Source organism: Galeopterus variegatus, unplaced genomic scaffold (assembly GCF_000696425.1).
Source record: "Galeopterus variegatus unplaced genomic scaffold, G_variegatus-3.0.2 Scaffold229, whole genome shotgun sequence".
In the NCBI taxonomy this organism is placed as follows: Eukaryota; Metazoa; Chordata; class Mammalia; order Dermoptera; family Cynocephalidae; genus Galeopterus; species Galeopterus variegatus.
Genome location: NW_007726340.1, coordinates 187,097 through 200,981, shown reverse-complemented (window position 1 = coordinate 200,981; position 13,885 = coordinate 187,097). Strand labels below are relative to the sequence as shown.

The 13,885-nt window shown below is 55.8% G+C and overlaps 1 protein-coding gene across 1 annotated transcript in view; it reads left to right on the top strand.

The window, feature by feature from the left end:
- The window catches only part of MYO15A (myosin XVA), a 53,187-nt gene that overhangs the window by 14,890 nt on the left and 24,412 nt on the right, over positions 1-13,885 (top strand). Inside the window, exons 13-35 of the mRNA XM_008566220.1 lie at positions 807-920; positions 1,513-1,571; positions 1,661-1,784; positions 2,807-2,902; positions 3,347-3,478; positions 3,999-4,124; positions 4,430-4,507; positions 5,457-5,605; positions 5,728-5,773; positions 5,945-6,069; positions 6,506-6,623; positions 6,957-7,132; positions 7,628-7,712; positions 8,523-8,576; positions 8,672-8,753; positions 8,830-8,951; positions 9,429-9,524; positions 10,492-10,727; positions 12,244-12,425; positions 12,756-12,828; positions 13,039-13,230; positions 13,443-13,603; positions 13,712-13,803. Of these exons, the coding sequence (XP_008564442.1) occupies positions 807-920; positions 1,513-1,571; positions 1,661-1,784; positions 2,807-2,902; positions 3,347-3,478; positions 3,999-4,124; positions 4,430-4,507; positions 5,457-5,605; positions 5,728-5,773; positions 5,945-6,069; positions 6,506-6,623; positions 6,957-7,132; positions 7,628-7,712; positions 8,523-8,576; positions 8,672-8,753; positions 8,830-8,951; positions 9,429-9,524; positions 10,492-10,727; positions 12,244-12,425; positions 12,756-12,828; positions 13,039-13,230; positions 13,443-13,603; positions 13,712-13,803 (2,718 nt within the window). The remainder of the gene's footprint in view (positions 1-806; positions 921-1,512; positions 1,572-1,660; positions 1,785-2,806; positions 2,903-3,346; positions 3,479-3,998; positions 4,125-4,429; positions 4,508-5,456; positions 5,606-5,727; positions 5,774-5,944; positions 6,070-6,505; positions 6,624-6,956; positions 7,133-7,627; positions 7,713-8,522; positions 8,577-8,671; positions 8,754-8,829; positions 8,952-9,428; positions 9,525-10,491; positions 10,728-12,243; positions 12,426-12,755; positions 12,829-13,038; positions 13,231-13,442; positions 13,604-13,711; positions 13,804-13,885) is intronic.

Genomic DNA, 13,885 nt, shown 5'->3' with positions numbered 1-13,885 from the left:
CAATGGACCACATACATAATGGATGTTGGAGTGACAGGCTGTGCCATACAGTGCAGGTGCGTAGCAGGTTGTGCCATCTAGGTTTAAGTGCACTCTATGAGGTTTGCACAAGGAGACTGCCTGACAACACATTTCTCAGAACATATCCCTGTTAGGTGACACATGACTATGTTTTCCAGGTTGTCATTTATATTTCGAGTTTGTTTATAAGTTTTTTGGTGGGTTGTTTTTTTTTTTGTTTTGTTTTGTTTTGTTTTGCTATGCAGTTTTTTATTTTGGTTTGGTTTTAGGCAGTTCATTTATCAATCTGTTCCTGCATAAATTTTGAAATTTTGTCATATTTAGAGAAACCTATTTCTCTAAAATTATAACAGCCTTCTCCCACAATTTTTTCCCAAGAACTTTTATGGTTTTTGTAGGTTCTTTTTTAACATTTAAATCTTTGATTCATTGGGAATTTATCTTACTAACGTGTGAGGTAGGAATACACTTTTTCTTCCAGATGCTTACTCAGTTGTCCTAATCCCTTGTTCTGAAAAATACGTATCACATACGAAATTGCTGTATACATTAATGTCTAATTCCAGGCTTTCTATTGTGCTTTGTTTATCTGTTTGTGCACTGTATCTATGACCACACTGTTTTAATTATTATAACTTTATAGTATGCGTGTGCTACCTTGTAAGGCCTCCTCCACTCTTCTTTTTCAGAATTTTCCTGGCTATTTTAGCTTGTTGCTGTTTTTTATGTGAACTTTAAACTTGGCTTATCTATTTCAAAACACACTCCTGTTGGTATTTTCACAGGCAGATGCGCAGGAGGTGGCCTCCGTGGTGAGTGCCCGAGAGATACAGGCCGTGGCAGAGCTGCTGCAGATCTCACCTGAGGGCCTGCAGAAGGCCATCACCTTCAAAGTGACTGTGAGTCTGTGAGCACCTGGGATTCTAACAAAGCTTCCTGCCAGGGCCTGGACAGAGCTGCTTTGAGCCCCATCCTTTGTGGGCTGCCCCTCTCCTCTCTCTGTCCCTGTCCATCTCTGGGTCAGGCCCCAAGAGCATTAAGCTGCAATCTCCAGGCCTTTGCATAGGCCGTTCCCTCCGTCTGGAATGCTCCTCCTTTTTTCCCACCTACTCATCCTGCAAGACCCAATGCAGGTATCCCTCCCTCGAGAAATCTCTGACCTCTGGCTGGGTCAGTGTCTCATCTGCACTTTCACAACCCAGCTCTTCCCCACTTCCCAGGGCTGATCTCATTGTTGCTGTGTCTGCTTATGCCTCTGTCTCCCTCATTAGACCAGCAGCCCCCACCCCCACCCGTGTCACCAGGCAGAAGGGAGGAGGGTGTTCTGTCTGGTCTCTGGCCACCTGTGTGCCTAAGACAAGTCATACAATTTCTCTGGCCTCCCTTCCCCACCCCATCCACCTTCCCACCCCCCCACCTCCCCAGTCCTCTGGGGGTTTCCTGGAGGTCATGGCTAGCCTGATGCCACTCAAGGGGCATGTCTCTCCCCAGGAGACAATGCGAGAGAAGATCTTCACACCCTTGACCGTGGAGAGTGCCGTGGATGCCAGGTGAGGCCGTGCCCCTCCCTGCCTGAGCCCCCAGGCCCCCAGCACTCCCCCACTGTGCCCCACCCATCCGAGCACCACCTCTGCTCCAGGGATGCCATCGCCAAGGTCTTGTACGCACTGCTGTTCAGCTGGCTCATCGCCAGGGTCAACGCACTGGTGTCCCCACAGAAGGACACACTGTCCATCGCCATCCTGGACATCTATGGCTTTGAGGTGGGGCTGTGTGGGTGGGTGATAGTTGGGGGGGCTGTAAGTGTGGTGGGCTGCCCTTCCCATCCGTCTCTCTGCCTATAGCACACACCATTCTCCGTCTGGGGAACCCTCCCTTATCTTTGTCTCCCTGTCCCCTTCCATTTCTTTCACTTCCACATGAGCACTCCCTGAGGTTCCAGGGGCCAGGCCCTATGCTGTTCAATACCAAGGGCCCCGGAAAAGATGAGACCAGGCCTTGCCCTTGGGGAGCTTCCAGGTGGGGCTGGGTGGGGGTGGAGCACAGACTGAAAAACCCACGTGACCAGAGCCATAACAGAGGCAGCCTAGCGCTGGGGGAATCCAGAGGGGACCCTTAATTCAACTAGGCAGGGGTCAGGGAAGGCTTCCTGGAGTGGGAGGAAACTTTCCTGAAAACCAGTAAAGGCATTCTACATGGAGGGAACAGCATATGCAAAGGCTGGGAGGCGTGGCGGGGCATGGTGTCTGGGGAACCGGACGTCCGCTTGTGGGGGTGACTGCTGTGTTGCACGCACAGTGGGGTAAATGGTGAGAGGCAGGGCAAGATCATAATGATAAAAGCAACAGCAAGCACTCTTATGGCACCTATTATGTGCAGGTGCTGTTCTAAGCACTTTGTGTTTGTTAATTCACTTCTTCCTTACAACAGCCCTTTGAGGCAGTTACTGTCAGTATCCCCATTTTACAGATGGGAAAACTGAGGCACAGAGCAGTTGCCCAAGATTGCACAACTAAAAGTGGCAGAGCCAGGATTTGTACCCAGGCTAAAGCCACTACCTGTGCTGACAGGACCAAGACTGTCGGGCTCTATCCTCTGCAGCGGGATCCATGGAGGGTTCTGAGGAGGGGGTCTGTGGTTGGACTCCATTTTCTGAGGCTGCAGCCATGGAAGGGCAGGAAGGGCACTGGGCCTGGGCTGGGGGAGATGGGCAGGGTCCAAGGCGGGGACAGATGGGCTTCTGGCCAAGGAGGGATCAGGTCCAGCCTCACCATCCTCCTGGCAGGACCTGAGCTTCAACAGCTTTGAACAGCTGTGTATCAACTATGCAAACGAGAACCTTCAGTACCTTTTCAACAAGATCATCTTCCAGGAGGAGCAGGTGTGTGGACCCCCATTAACACCCCCATCCCTATCTTGACTGGCCTATGGGTCTCCTTGGGGACAGATGATGATACACTGGTTCTTTAAGGGCAAGTGCAGGGTTGTTAGTAGACAAATGGAGGGAAAGGCATTCTAAACTGGGGGTGGGGGGATCAGGACGTGTGAAAGCCTGTGACCTGGAGGGGAAGGTGCTGGGATACTGAGCCTAGGAAGGAGTCCTCTTGGGGGCCCTTCTTGTCCTCTGCTGCCCCCTCCCAGGGAGAGGGAGCAGCAGGGGCCTGAGATGGTTCATGTTACCTTAGGGGGTGAGATCCCTGTTTTAGGAGTTATGCAAGCAGGGCTGCCCCTGGCCAGGCTCCTTCAGACAGATGCCGCCTAGGATGTAGGATGGGCGGGCCCTGGGCAGGGCTAGGAGGTTGAGCCCCTACTGCATGCTGCACAGGAGGAGTACATCCGGGAGCAGATTGATTGGCGGGAGATCACCTTTGCCGACAATCAGCCCTGCATCAACCTCATCTCACTGAAGCCCTATGGCATCCTGCGCATCCTTGATGATCAGTGTTGCTTTCCCCAGGTGAGCCTGAGGCACTCTATGAGTCTATTTAGGTCACTAAGATCTCTGAGCCTCATCCCACCCTGAGTCCTTCATTCCTCTGTTTTGGCCTGATGTCGGGACACCCAACCTACCATTCACAACCTGGGGTGATTGAGGCTGGAGAGGGGCTGTGGGTGTCCAGAGGAGGGGCTGCACCAGCCTGGGAAGTCACAGAAGGCTTCCTGGAGGAAGTGACCTTGGGATTGAGCCTCAAATCCTGATTGCAAAACCCAAGGGTAGAATGGCAGTGGGACTACCAAGTGCAGAGGCAGCTGGGAGCTGAGTCGGCCACACCTGCCTGGAGGGTCCACTTAGACCTCCAGTGCCTGGCTAATGTGCTTTCCCCCACTCTCATTCAGGAAGATGGGCAGCCATGGGAATCTCAGTTGTTTCTCTCTGGTGCCTACCGGGGAGCAGTCAGGGCTGGAGAATTTGCCACCAGACCAGGAATGGGGTACCCAGGCTCCCTGCCCACCCACTGACCCCTGCCTGCCCCCAGGCCACAGACCACACGTTCCTGCAGAAGTGCCACTACCACCACGGCGCCAACCCACTCTACTCCAAACCCAAGATGCCACTGCCCGAGTTCACCATCAAGCACTACGCAGGCAAGGTCACCTACCAGGTGAGACATAAGACAGCCGGCATGGCCACTGGTGCTGTGGTTCCCCCAGCTGTTGGAGATATAGAAGCACAGTGTGGGCCCTAGACACTCACACCTGATTTCAGTTCTGGCTCTGCCACTTCCCAGCTGTGTGACTACAGGTAAATTGCTTAACCTCTCTGAGCCTCTGAACAGAGGAGGAGGAGTAGGGAACCAGCAAGCTGATGCACACTGGGGTGGATTATCCCTCTACCCTGCCCCGCAGGCTGCACGGGATGGGGTGAGTGGAGTCCAGCCCGAGCTGCCCGGCTGTTTCCCTTCTTTAGGTGCACAAATTCCTGGACAAGAACCACGACCAAGTGCGCCAGGACGTGCTGGACCTGTTTGTGCACAGCCGGACGCGGGTGAGCAAGCTTCACTTCAGCTGCTGAGGCCCTGCCCCGGAGCGCGCAGCCCACGGTCCGGCCTTGGAGTTACCATATCTTGGCTTCACGTAGCTTTGGCCAGCTGCGTTCCCACCTAGTTTGGCTCCGCCCCAAACCTGGTTCCGCTCCCATCCTGTCCAGGAAATGGGAAGGTACCCTAGCCCTGCTCCTGCTCTCTGGCTCACCTGAGCCACGCCCTGTACTTTCCCCCATCCCCTGGCCCCGCCCCTCTCACGGGCCCCGCCCGACCGGCCTGGGTCAATTGTCCCACCCCAGCCCCGCCTCCCCGTTCTTGATTCTGGGCTGGCTTCCTGCTAGGCAGTCCCCCCAACCCCAGTCCCCGGTATTCTCAGCCCTCCCCGCCAACTGAGTTCTGTTTTGTTTGCCCAGAGCCCTCCTGAGAGCTGCCATGGAGCGCTGGAGAGAGATTGGGGGACCTGATTTGGGTTTCTTGAACACTGGGAGGCCCCAGCCCCACTACCGGCCAGCAGATGGCCCTGTGACAGCTCAGGCCTACTGCATCTCCCCGCTATCTGGTCCTACACTTCCTCCTCTGTCAAATGGGCACTCTCCTCCTAAGGTCGTTGCCAGAGTCAATGACCTGTGTACAGCAGGCTACCTGGGGCCAGTTAGGGCCTGTGAGTTCCCCAGACTGAAGTTAAAAAAGCCAGGCCAGTCATAGGACGGCCCCTTGTAAGGTGCTGAGCCCCCGTTGTGAGAGGTGTGCACAGCAGCAGGACAGGGCTTTGCAGAGAGGATGGGGTCCGGTTAGCTTGTAGACCCCTCCGGTCCAGTGGCTTGACTCCTTTTGTTCTCTCTTTCCCTCCTCATTTCTGTCTCTCGGCTCCTCCCTGTCTGTTTTCCATACCTGCCGACCCACTTCTCACTGCCTTGGCCCCTGCACCTGCTGGCTGCCTACCCTACCCAGGTGGTAGCACACCTCTTCTCCAGCCACGCTCCGCAGGCTGCCCCTCAGCGCCTGGGCAAGAGCAGCTCCATTACCCGGCTCTACAAGGCGCATACCGTGGCTGCCAAGTTCCAGCAGTCACTCCTGGATCTGGTGGAAAAGATGGAGAGGTGGGGGTGGGGGCAGGTGGGCGGAGCACCCAGCCTCACCTTTAACACTTTCCATCACCCTCAGCAGGTGAGCACCCTCCTTCTCTGAGGCCTCACACTGCTCTCCTCCTGCCCCTGCCCAGGTGTAACCCCTTGTTCGTGCGTTGCCTGAAGCCCAACCACAAGAAGGTGAGAGCTGAGGCCCCTGGGAGAACCAAATCCTCCTCCCCATGCCGTATGGTTTTGGGCAAGTGGCTTGGCCTCTCTGGACCTCCACTGTGGGGCCTATTTCCCCTTTGATAGTGCCCTTTGCACATGGGTGGGTCAATGAGCAGACTCCCTCTCTGTGCATCCCTATAGGAGCCAGGTCTCTTTGAGCCAGATGTGGTGATGACCCAGTTACGCTATTCCGGGGTGCTGGAGACTGTGAGGATCCGCAAGGAGGGCTTTCCAGTGCGGCTGCCCTTCCAGGTGTTCATAGACAGGTACCTCGAACAGGGTAGTTCCTGAGCTCCACAGACCCCACACACACACACACCCTGTGACCCCAGGAACACACAACCCCACAGCACAGGGCTTGCCATGCACCGTTGCTCAGGCTGTACACTGCAGAAGACCACCACCATGGTAGATAAATTTATTGTTTTGCCTTTTTTCATAGTTTTATTGTATCTGTGTTGGTTGCAGAGAGGGGTGATTTTAATAATTATGACAAGTTTCCAGCAGATGGAAGTTAAGTGTCTTGTTCTACTGGAATCACCTGTAACAATTTTGACACCTTTTTCTGATTAGAAGACATTATGAGTGGAGCCAGCACTGGGGCAGGGTCTCCTGGACACAGGGTCTGGGGGTGGTAACCCATGGCATAGCAGGCACCTGGAGTAGGTCTCATAGCCCTAGGCTGAGTTTGGACCCCCGCAGGTACCGCTCTCTAGTGGCCCTCAAGCATGACCTGCCAGCTAATGGGGACATGTGTGTCTTGGTGCTGAGTCGCCTGTGCACAGTCATGCCAAACATGTACCGCGTTGGGGTCAGCAAGGTGAGTCCTACCCCCCAATCAACCCTTGGAGACCCCAAGTACAGGGGCTCTAGAACTGCAGCCTGTGTAGTCAGAAATGTCCAAGCTAAAGACTACTGTCTGAGAAGCAATCCACATGAGCCTGGTACATGGAATGCTAATCCCACCTCCAGACCCCGCTACCTGATTCAGCATTGCCCTTCCTTCCACCTCTCCAAACCCAACCCATCCTTTCAGCCCAGCTCCAGGAGGCTGTCCCAATCCATTCTGTCTCTGCAGATTTCTAGAGAGGGAGGGGCCCCCAGTCCAGCTTCCTAGCTCTTACCCGCCTCAGTACCTGCCTCCTATCCACAGCTGTTTCTTAAGGAACACCTACACCAGCTGCTGGAGAGCATGCGGGAGCGCATCCTGAATCTGGCAGCCCTCACGCTGCAGCGCTGCTTCCGCGGCTTCCTCATCCAGCAGCGTTTCCGCTCTCTGCGCCACAAGATCATCCTGCTGCAAAGCCGGGCCCGTGGCTACCTTGCCAGGTGTGGTCCAAAGAAGGCAGGACTTCTTGGGGCCCTGTGGTCAGGCTTGAGAGAGGCTGTGCCTGAACTCAGGTAGCGAGCTCCCTGTCCCTGGAGGCATGCAAGCTGAGGGTGGGGGCCTCTGCAGAAAGTATGATGAGGTCCTCTGCATCTCTGCTTTTGGATGCCCTTCCCACCCACACTGGGGACCTTGTGACTGGTGAGTGGAAATTTATACAGCTGAGAGGGACTGCACCCTGCATCTCAGGGACCCTGAGACTATAATTTCATGGGAGGTACATGGTCCAGGCAGGTTTAATCCAGACCCTTCCACTTAATTTGCTGTGTGACCTTGGCCAAGTCACTGCCCCTCTCTGAGCTCCAGTTTCTTTTTGCACCAAAGGGCCCCACAGTGAAGTGTGAGCACTGGCTCCCAGGCCAGGCTGGCATGGGCATCTCTGCTCCTTGGTCACCCTGTCATCCTGTGACCCCAATTCCTGACCTCTCTCCCCCCAGACAACGCTATCAGCAGATGAGGAGGAGTCTGGTGAAATTCCAGTCCCTGGTACACACGTACATGAGCCGCCAACGCTACCTCAAGGTACAGGCCCTGCCCCATCTGTATCCATGGGCAGCAGGGAGGGGGAGGAGACACTTAGCATCCAAGAAGAGACTGTGGGGGCCTCAGACAGTCTTGGGTTCAAATCCCCCCACCACCACCACCACCACTCACTAGCTCTGTGACCTTAGCCCCTTTCTGGCCTCAGTCTCCTACCCCTTGGGATTGTGGAGGGGGTGAAATGAGATGTTGCACATGATGGCTTTGGCCTGGTGCTAGGTCCACAGTGGGTCTTCACTAACTGGGTACAATTAAAATTTGGCAACCTGAACATCACTGGACATGGTTCTGTTGCCACCTTCATGCCAGTCGTGGTCCTGTCATATAAACCAACCACCAGAAAGACAAACATAATTCCCAATGTGTTGAAAAATGACGTAGCTTTTACTGAAGGTTTTGTGGAGCTGCAGAGGGCTTTCCATCACATGTCGCTCAGCCACTCCTAGAAATCCTCCTGTGTGCGCCACTCTCTTTCCTCAAAGTGTTCTTCCCTCCGCCCTCGGCCTCTGTCTGTCTCTTGCTCTTTCTCCACATGTCGCTCAGCCACTCCTAGAAATCCTCCTGTGTGCGCCGCTCTCTTTCCTCAAAGTGTTCTTCCCTCCGCCCTCGGCCTCTGTCTGTCTCTTGCTCTTTCTCCTTTCCCCTCCCTGTTTCTTGGCCACGCTTCTGTGCCCCCTCTCCATCTGTGAAGTGGGACAGTAGCCTCCAGGTAACAGGCAAGCTGCCCCCCTTTCTTCTCCTGCTGTCACCTCTGCCCGCCATTCCGCACCTTGACCATCTGCTCTCCTGCAGCTGAGGGCAGAAAGGAGGCACCGGGTGGAGGCGGCGTGGCTGCGGGAGCAGGAGGTGGGTGTGGGGTCTGGTGGTAGCAGGGGACAGGGAGGGAGGCCAACAGGTGGGGGTGTGGCAGGCTATCCCCTCACCATGCACTGTCCCTCCAGGAGCTGAGCAAGCGGGAGGTGGTGGCTGTGGGGCACCTGGAGGTACCAGCTGAGCTGGTGGGGCTCTTGCAAGCAGTGGCAGGTGAGTCAGTGCTGGGTGGCAGGGGAGAGTATAGGTGGACAAGGAGCGGGCGCCTCATGCCCTCCACTCTCCACAGGCCTCAGGGTGCCCCGTGTGGCCCCCGTGAGGACCCCCCGGCTCCAGGCTGAGCCCCGTGTCACCTTGCCCCTGGATATCAACAACTACCCCATGGCCAAGTTTGTCCGGTGCCACTTCAAGGTAAGGGCTGGCATAGGCCCAAAGGGCCCTAGTGAAGGGTACCAGCCAATTACAGTTGATACTGTCATCACCCTGGGGCAGGCTCCTGGCCGTGCCCTGTGGTGTCAGATATGCCCTTCAGTTGCTGTATTGTAGGTAATCTGGGGGGCTCCCAGGGGCCCCAGAGAGCAGTGGAGGGCCCTCAGGGATTTAGGCAGGACTTTACCAGCCAGTCTGGAAATATTTCAGGATGTGAACAACTTGTGGAACCACGGCCCATCAGCCCTGATCTAATTTCCTGTCCTCCAGGAAGGGCCCAGATGGGGGCTCATTCTGTCTCTACCACCGACTAGCCCCTTGCCGACCCTCAGTTTCCCCATCCATACATTAGGGACAGGATCCCCTACCTCATGGACTCTTGCACCCCAACCTGGCACAGGGCAGTGGATCCAGATGTGCCTTTCAGTCCCGGCTCATGTGCCTGCCCTGTACCCCCAGGAACCTGCCTTTGGGATGCTGACAGTGCCCCTGAGGATGCCTCTCACACAGCTGCCAGCTGAGCACCATGTGGAAGCCATGAGCATCTTCAAGCTGGTATGGGGTCTTCCTAGCCGACCTTCAGATTTATAATTCCTGCCCATGAGGCCAGGCCATGAAGTCCCCAGTACTTCCCTCCTGGGCCCTACACAAGCCCAACCCATGAGCTCCAGGCCTTTTCCTTGGAGGAGGACTTTTATGTCAATGGGGGGGATCTGGCTGCCTCTCTGGGGACTGGTGGCCTTCGTTCTCCCAGCCATCTTCCTGGCAAAAGGTTGCCTTGGAGCCTCTCTGGAGTCTCCCAGGGACACCCAGAAAAGACACAAGTCCTCTCCTCAAGGACTTCCCAGTCTGAGGGGGAGGCAGGGTAGCCCTGGCCAGTAACAACCAGCATGGACAAAGGGAAGCACAGAGGGTGGTGAGTCCAGATGGGCCACTAATTGAGCACTGGGCAGGGTCAGAGAGGGCTTCCTGGAGGAGGGGGCATTTGAGCTGGAGGTGAATTTGCAGGCAGACAGAGTGGAGAGCCACAGGGAGAAGAAGAAATCGGGGTGGTCAGAACAGAAAGTCAGAAGGGCAAGGGTGGGAGTGGTCAGCAAGGCCTTGATTGCAGACCCAGAGCTTGGGTGTCATCCAAGGGCCTTGGGGAGCCATGGGAGGTGCATCCATGGGAGGGATGTGGTCATATCTAAAAGTTAGAAAGAACTTTCCGGGTCTAGATGGAGCCAGAAGTGAGGGGCTGGCTAGAGGCCAGGGATGCAGAGAGAGGATTGGGGTGCATGGGGAGCTATAGAAGGTTCCTGAGCAGGAGAGAAAGTCAACGTGTACTTTGGACGTTGACGTTTCCATAATTGGGGTGAACTGCCTGGTCATTGGGCATGGAATATGGCAGTTATGTTGTAGTATGAGGTACTTTTATATGGGCAGGGGGATGCATGGGAGGGACATGAGAGGTATGCATGTTGCAGTGGGGACTGGCAGGAACAACTTCTGAGAGGCCCAGGAGAATCTGTTTGTGGCCTAGATCCTGCGTTTCATGGGCGACCCCCACCTGCATGGTGCCCAGGAGAACGTCTTCGGGAACTACATTGTGCAGAAGGGGCTGGAGGTGCCCGAGCTGCGGGATGAGATCCTGGCACAGCTGGTCAACCAGGTGTGGCACAATCACAATGCCCACAACACCGAGCGGGGCTGGCTGCTGCTGGCTGCCTGTCTCAGCAGCTTTGCGCCTTCCTCACGCTTCAACAAGTACCTCCTCAAGTGAGTGGGATGGGTGGGGCCAGGGCATTGTGTGGGGGCACCAGCAGCAAGGCCCGAGGCGGGAACTTAAAGGTCAGGCCAAGAGTGAGTCCTCTAGGCTGGAAAGTTCAGGCATGGAGGCTGGCCAGGGCTGTTCTCCATCTCTGCTGAGCTCGAAGCAAGAAAGAAGGGCAGGCCTTTACTGCAGAGGGTAAGAGTCAGGTCAGACTAGATGAAGGACTTCCAGAGCCCAGAGGGTGCCAAGACCAGGGGGTGGGGGATTTGGAAAAAAGCATTGACCTCTCATGTCATGGGAGAATAGTGGGGTATTAAGAACACAGATGCTAGACTCAGTCTAGGTTTAAATTCCAGATTAGCCACATATGAGCTCTGTGACCTTGGGCAAGTTACTTAACCTCTCTGGGCCTCAGTTTCCTTGCCTATAAAATGGGACAATGATAGTACCTACTTTATAGTCTGTTGTGAGGATGAAATATAACAAACGGGCACATGATGAGGGCTATGTGGGTGTAACCATCATGATGGTGATGATGTCACCCTGCTGCATGAGAAGAATGATTCGCAAGTGAGAGAGCTAAGGAAGGCCCTGGGTGTGAATCCCAGCTATGATAGTTACCTGCTGTGTGGCCTGGGGCAAGTCACTGCCCTTCTCTGAACCCATGACAGGGTAGCTGTAAGCTCTTGGGCCAGCGCGCAGTAGGTGGGCATCACTTGGCCAGTCTTGTGACTCTGTGGCAGCTGCTGCCTGCCTGGGGCCTTCCTGTGAGCATGGCTCTAGGTTTCCTCTCGTAGCTGCCGTGAGCCTGCACTGCTGCTGCTCCTGTCCAGAGCTAGCAGCAGTGGGAGGGGCAGGGAGGCATGAGGAGTGCCACCCCTGGTAGGGACTGGGCTCGTTGGTGCTGGGTCGAGTTGAACCCTCACCACCATCTCTTCTGTAGATGAGAACCTGGAGGTGAGGCTCAGGTAGGAGAGAGAATCACCCAGCATTGCCTGGTGAAAGAAGGAGGGCAGAGTCCTCCAGAGTCTGGGTTCTTGCCCACCCCAGCTGCAGGCCATACCCTGTTAATGCCCTTTTGCTCCAACAAGCTGGTACCTCTTTGGGCTATCTTTGGACCCCAGTCCTGGCCTGAAAGACTTCCCAGCTAGCCTGGGACCCCTTCAGTATAGTCTCTGAGCTCTGGACTATAATCTGGGATCCTTCTGAACTAGCTGTGGGAGTTTGAGGCTTACCTTAGAGCTCTGGGCTAGTCTGGACCTCTTTCAGCTTAGCCATGGAACTCTGGGCTGACCTGAGATCCTTTTTAGAATTCTGGGCTAGCCTGGGACCCCTTCAGTATAGTCTCTGAGCTCTGGACTATAATCTGGGACCCTTCTGAACTAGCTGTGGGAGTTTGAGGCTTACCTTAGAGCTCTGGGCTAGTCTGGACCTCTCTCATACTAGAGTCAAAATCCCCCTAGCCCTCCCTCAGCTAGCCTCAGATCCCTCTTGATCCTGGTTGCAACTCCTACCCATCAGGTTCGTGTCTGATTATGGGCAGAATGGCTTCCAGGCTGTGTGTCAGCACCATCTCATGCAGGCCATGGGCCGGGCCCAACAGCAGGGCCTAGGGGCTGCCCGCACCTTCCCCCCAACCCAGCTTGAGTGGATAGCAATCCATGAGAGGGCCAGCATGGCGCTGGACGTGACCTGCTTCAATGGTAAGCTGCCCTATCCCCACCCCATGCTGCTTTCTCTCCCTCCCTCATGAGGGGCAGCTGGAGTCAGCAGGGACCAGTATGTCCTGGGGTCGGCAGAAACCACGGGAGGTTCTGGACCTGGGGAGGGGCCTGCTAGGATGTGGCTCAGCACCAGTGTCAGTGTTGGGGGACTGGACCTGGACCAGGAGACAGGGGGCTGGGGCAGCAAGGATGCAGATACAGGGGCCCAGGACAAAATTGGGGAAGCCCGAGAGGAGGATGGGGCAGGAAAACACAGCAAGGCTGGAGTGCAGATGCCCCAGACTGAGCCCAGCACCCGCTGCCTCCCAGGTGACCAGTTCTCCTGCCCAGTGCACTCCTGGAGTACGGGGGAAGAGGTGGCTGGAGACATTCTGAGGCACAGGTTGGCTCCTAGAAAGCCTCGCCCAATGTACCCTGGTGCACCTGGAGGGAGGGAGGGTAGGAGGAAGAGAGGGGCAGGAGGCCAGATCCCCTAGAGGGTCCCCTAGGGTCCACTCTCATTGCTTGGGGTCTGGCTTATATCCCAGGGTCTACCCAGGTAGTGCCTGATAGCTCCATCCTTCATTTCCATCCCTCTGCATGCTATCACCAGGGGGCTGGCAGATGGCTGGCGGGGCTGGACGGTGGCCATGAAGAATGGGGTCCAGTGGGCAGAGCTGGCTGGCCATGACTATGTGCTGGACCTGGTGTCAGACCTGGAGCTGCTCAGGGACTTCCCACGACAGAAGTCCTACTTCATTGTGGGCACAGAAGGGCCCATGGCTGGCAGAGGAGGCCCCAGAGTGTAAGTAGCTACCTGCTCCTCACACAGGTGGCCTCCCACAGGCAGAAGCTCTGCCCCTCCCAGCTGCTGGGTGAGGCTGAGTTCTGACAGTTCAGCGACAGGTTCTTAAAGAGGTGGAACTCACCAAAGAGCCCTTCCTTTTAAAGGGAGAAAGTCACCCAATTTCAGGGCCTCTCTGGGGGTCAGCTGCTCCATGTTTTCCTTCCCCACAGGGTGTTTGGGAACAGCTGGGACTCGGATGAGGACACGCCCACTAGGCCCCAGCCCCAGGGGCACATGCCCAAAGTGCCTGACTCCGATGGGTACTGCAGCCACAATGAAGATGGTACAAATGGAGAGACTGAGGCCAGCAGAGAGACAGCGACCCACCAAGGTCAACCAGCAATGGCCACTGTCTCTGGTGGGGCAGGAGCCTAGGGGGCTGTGGGGGTAGAAATCAGTAGGAGAAAACCTGAGTTTCTTGTGTCCCCGCCTGCTCCAGACTCGGACAGCCTTGGAGAGCCTGCTGTGCCCAAGGGGCTGGACTGCTACCTGGACAGCCTCTTCGACCCCGTGCTGTCCTGTGGGGATGCGGTAGGGATGGGGTGGGGCATTTGCAGACAGCAAATGTACTCCCCAGGTCTCTCTCTCTCTCTCTCTCTCTCTCTCTCTCTCT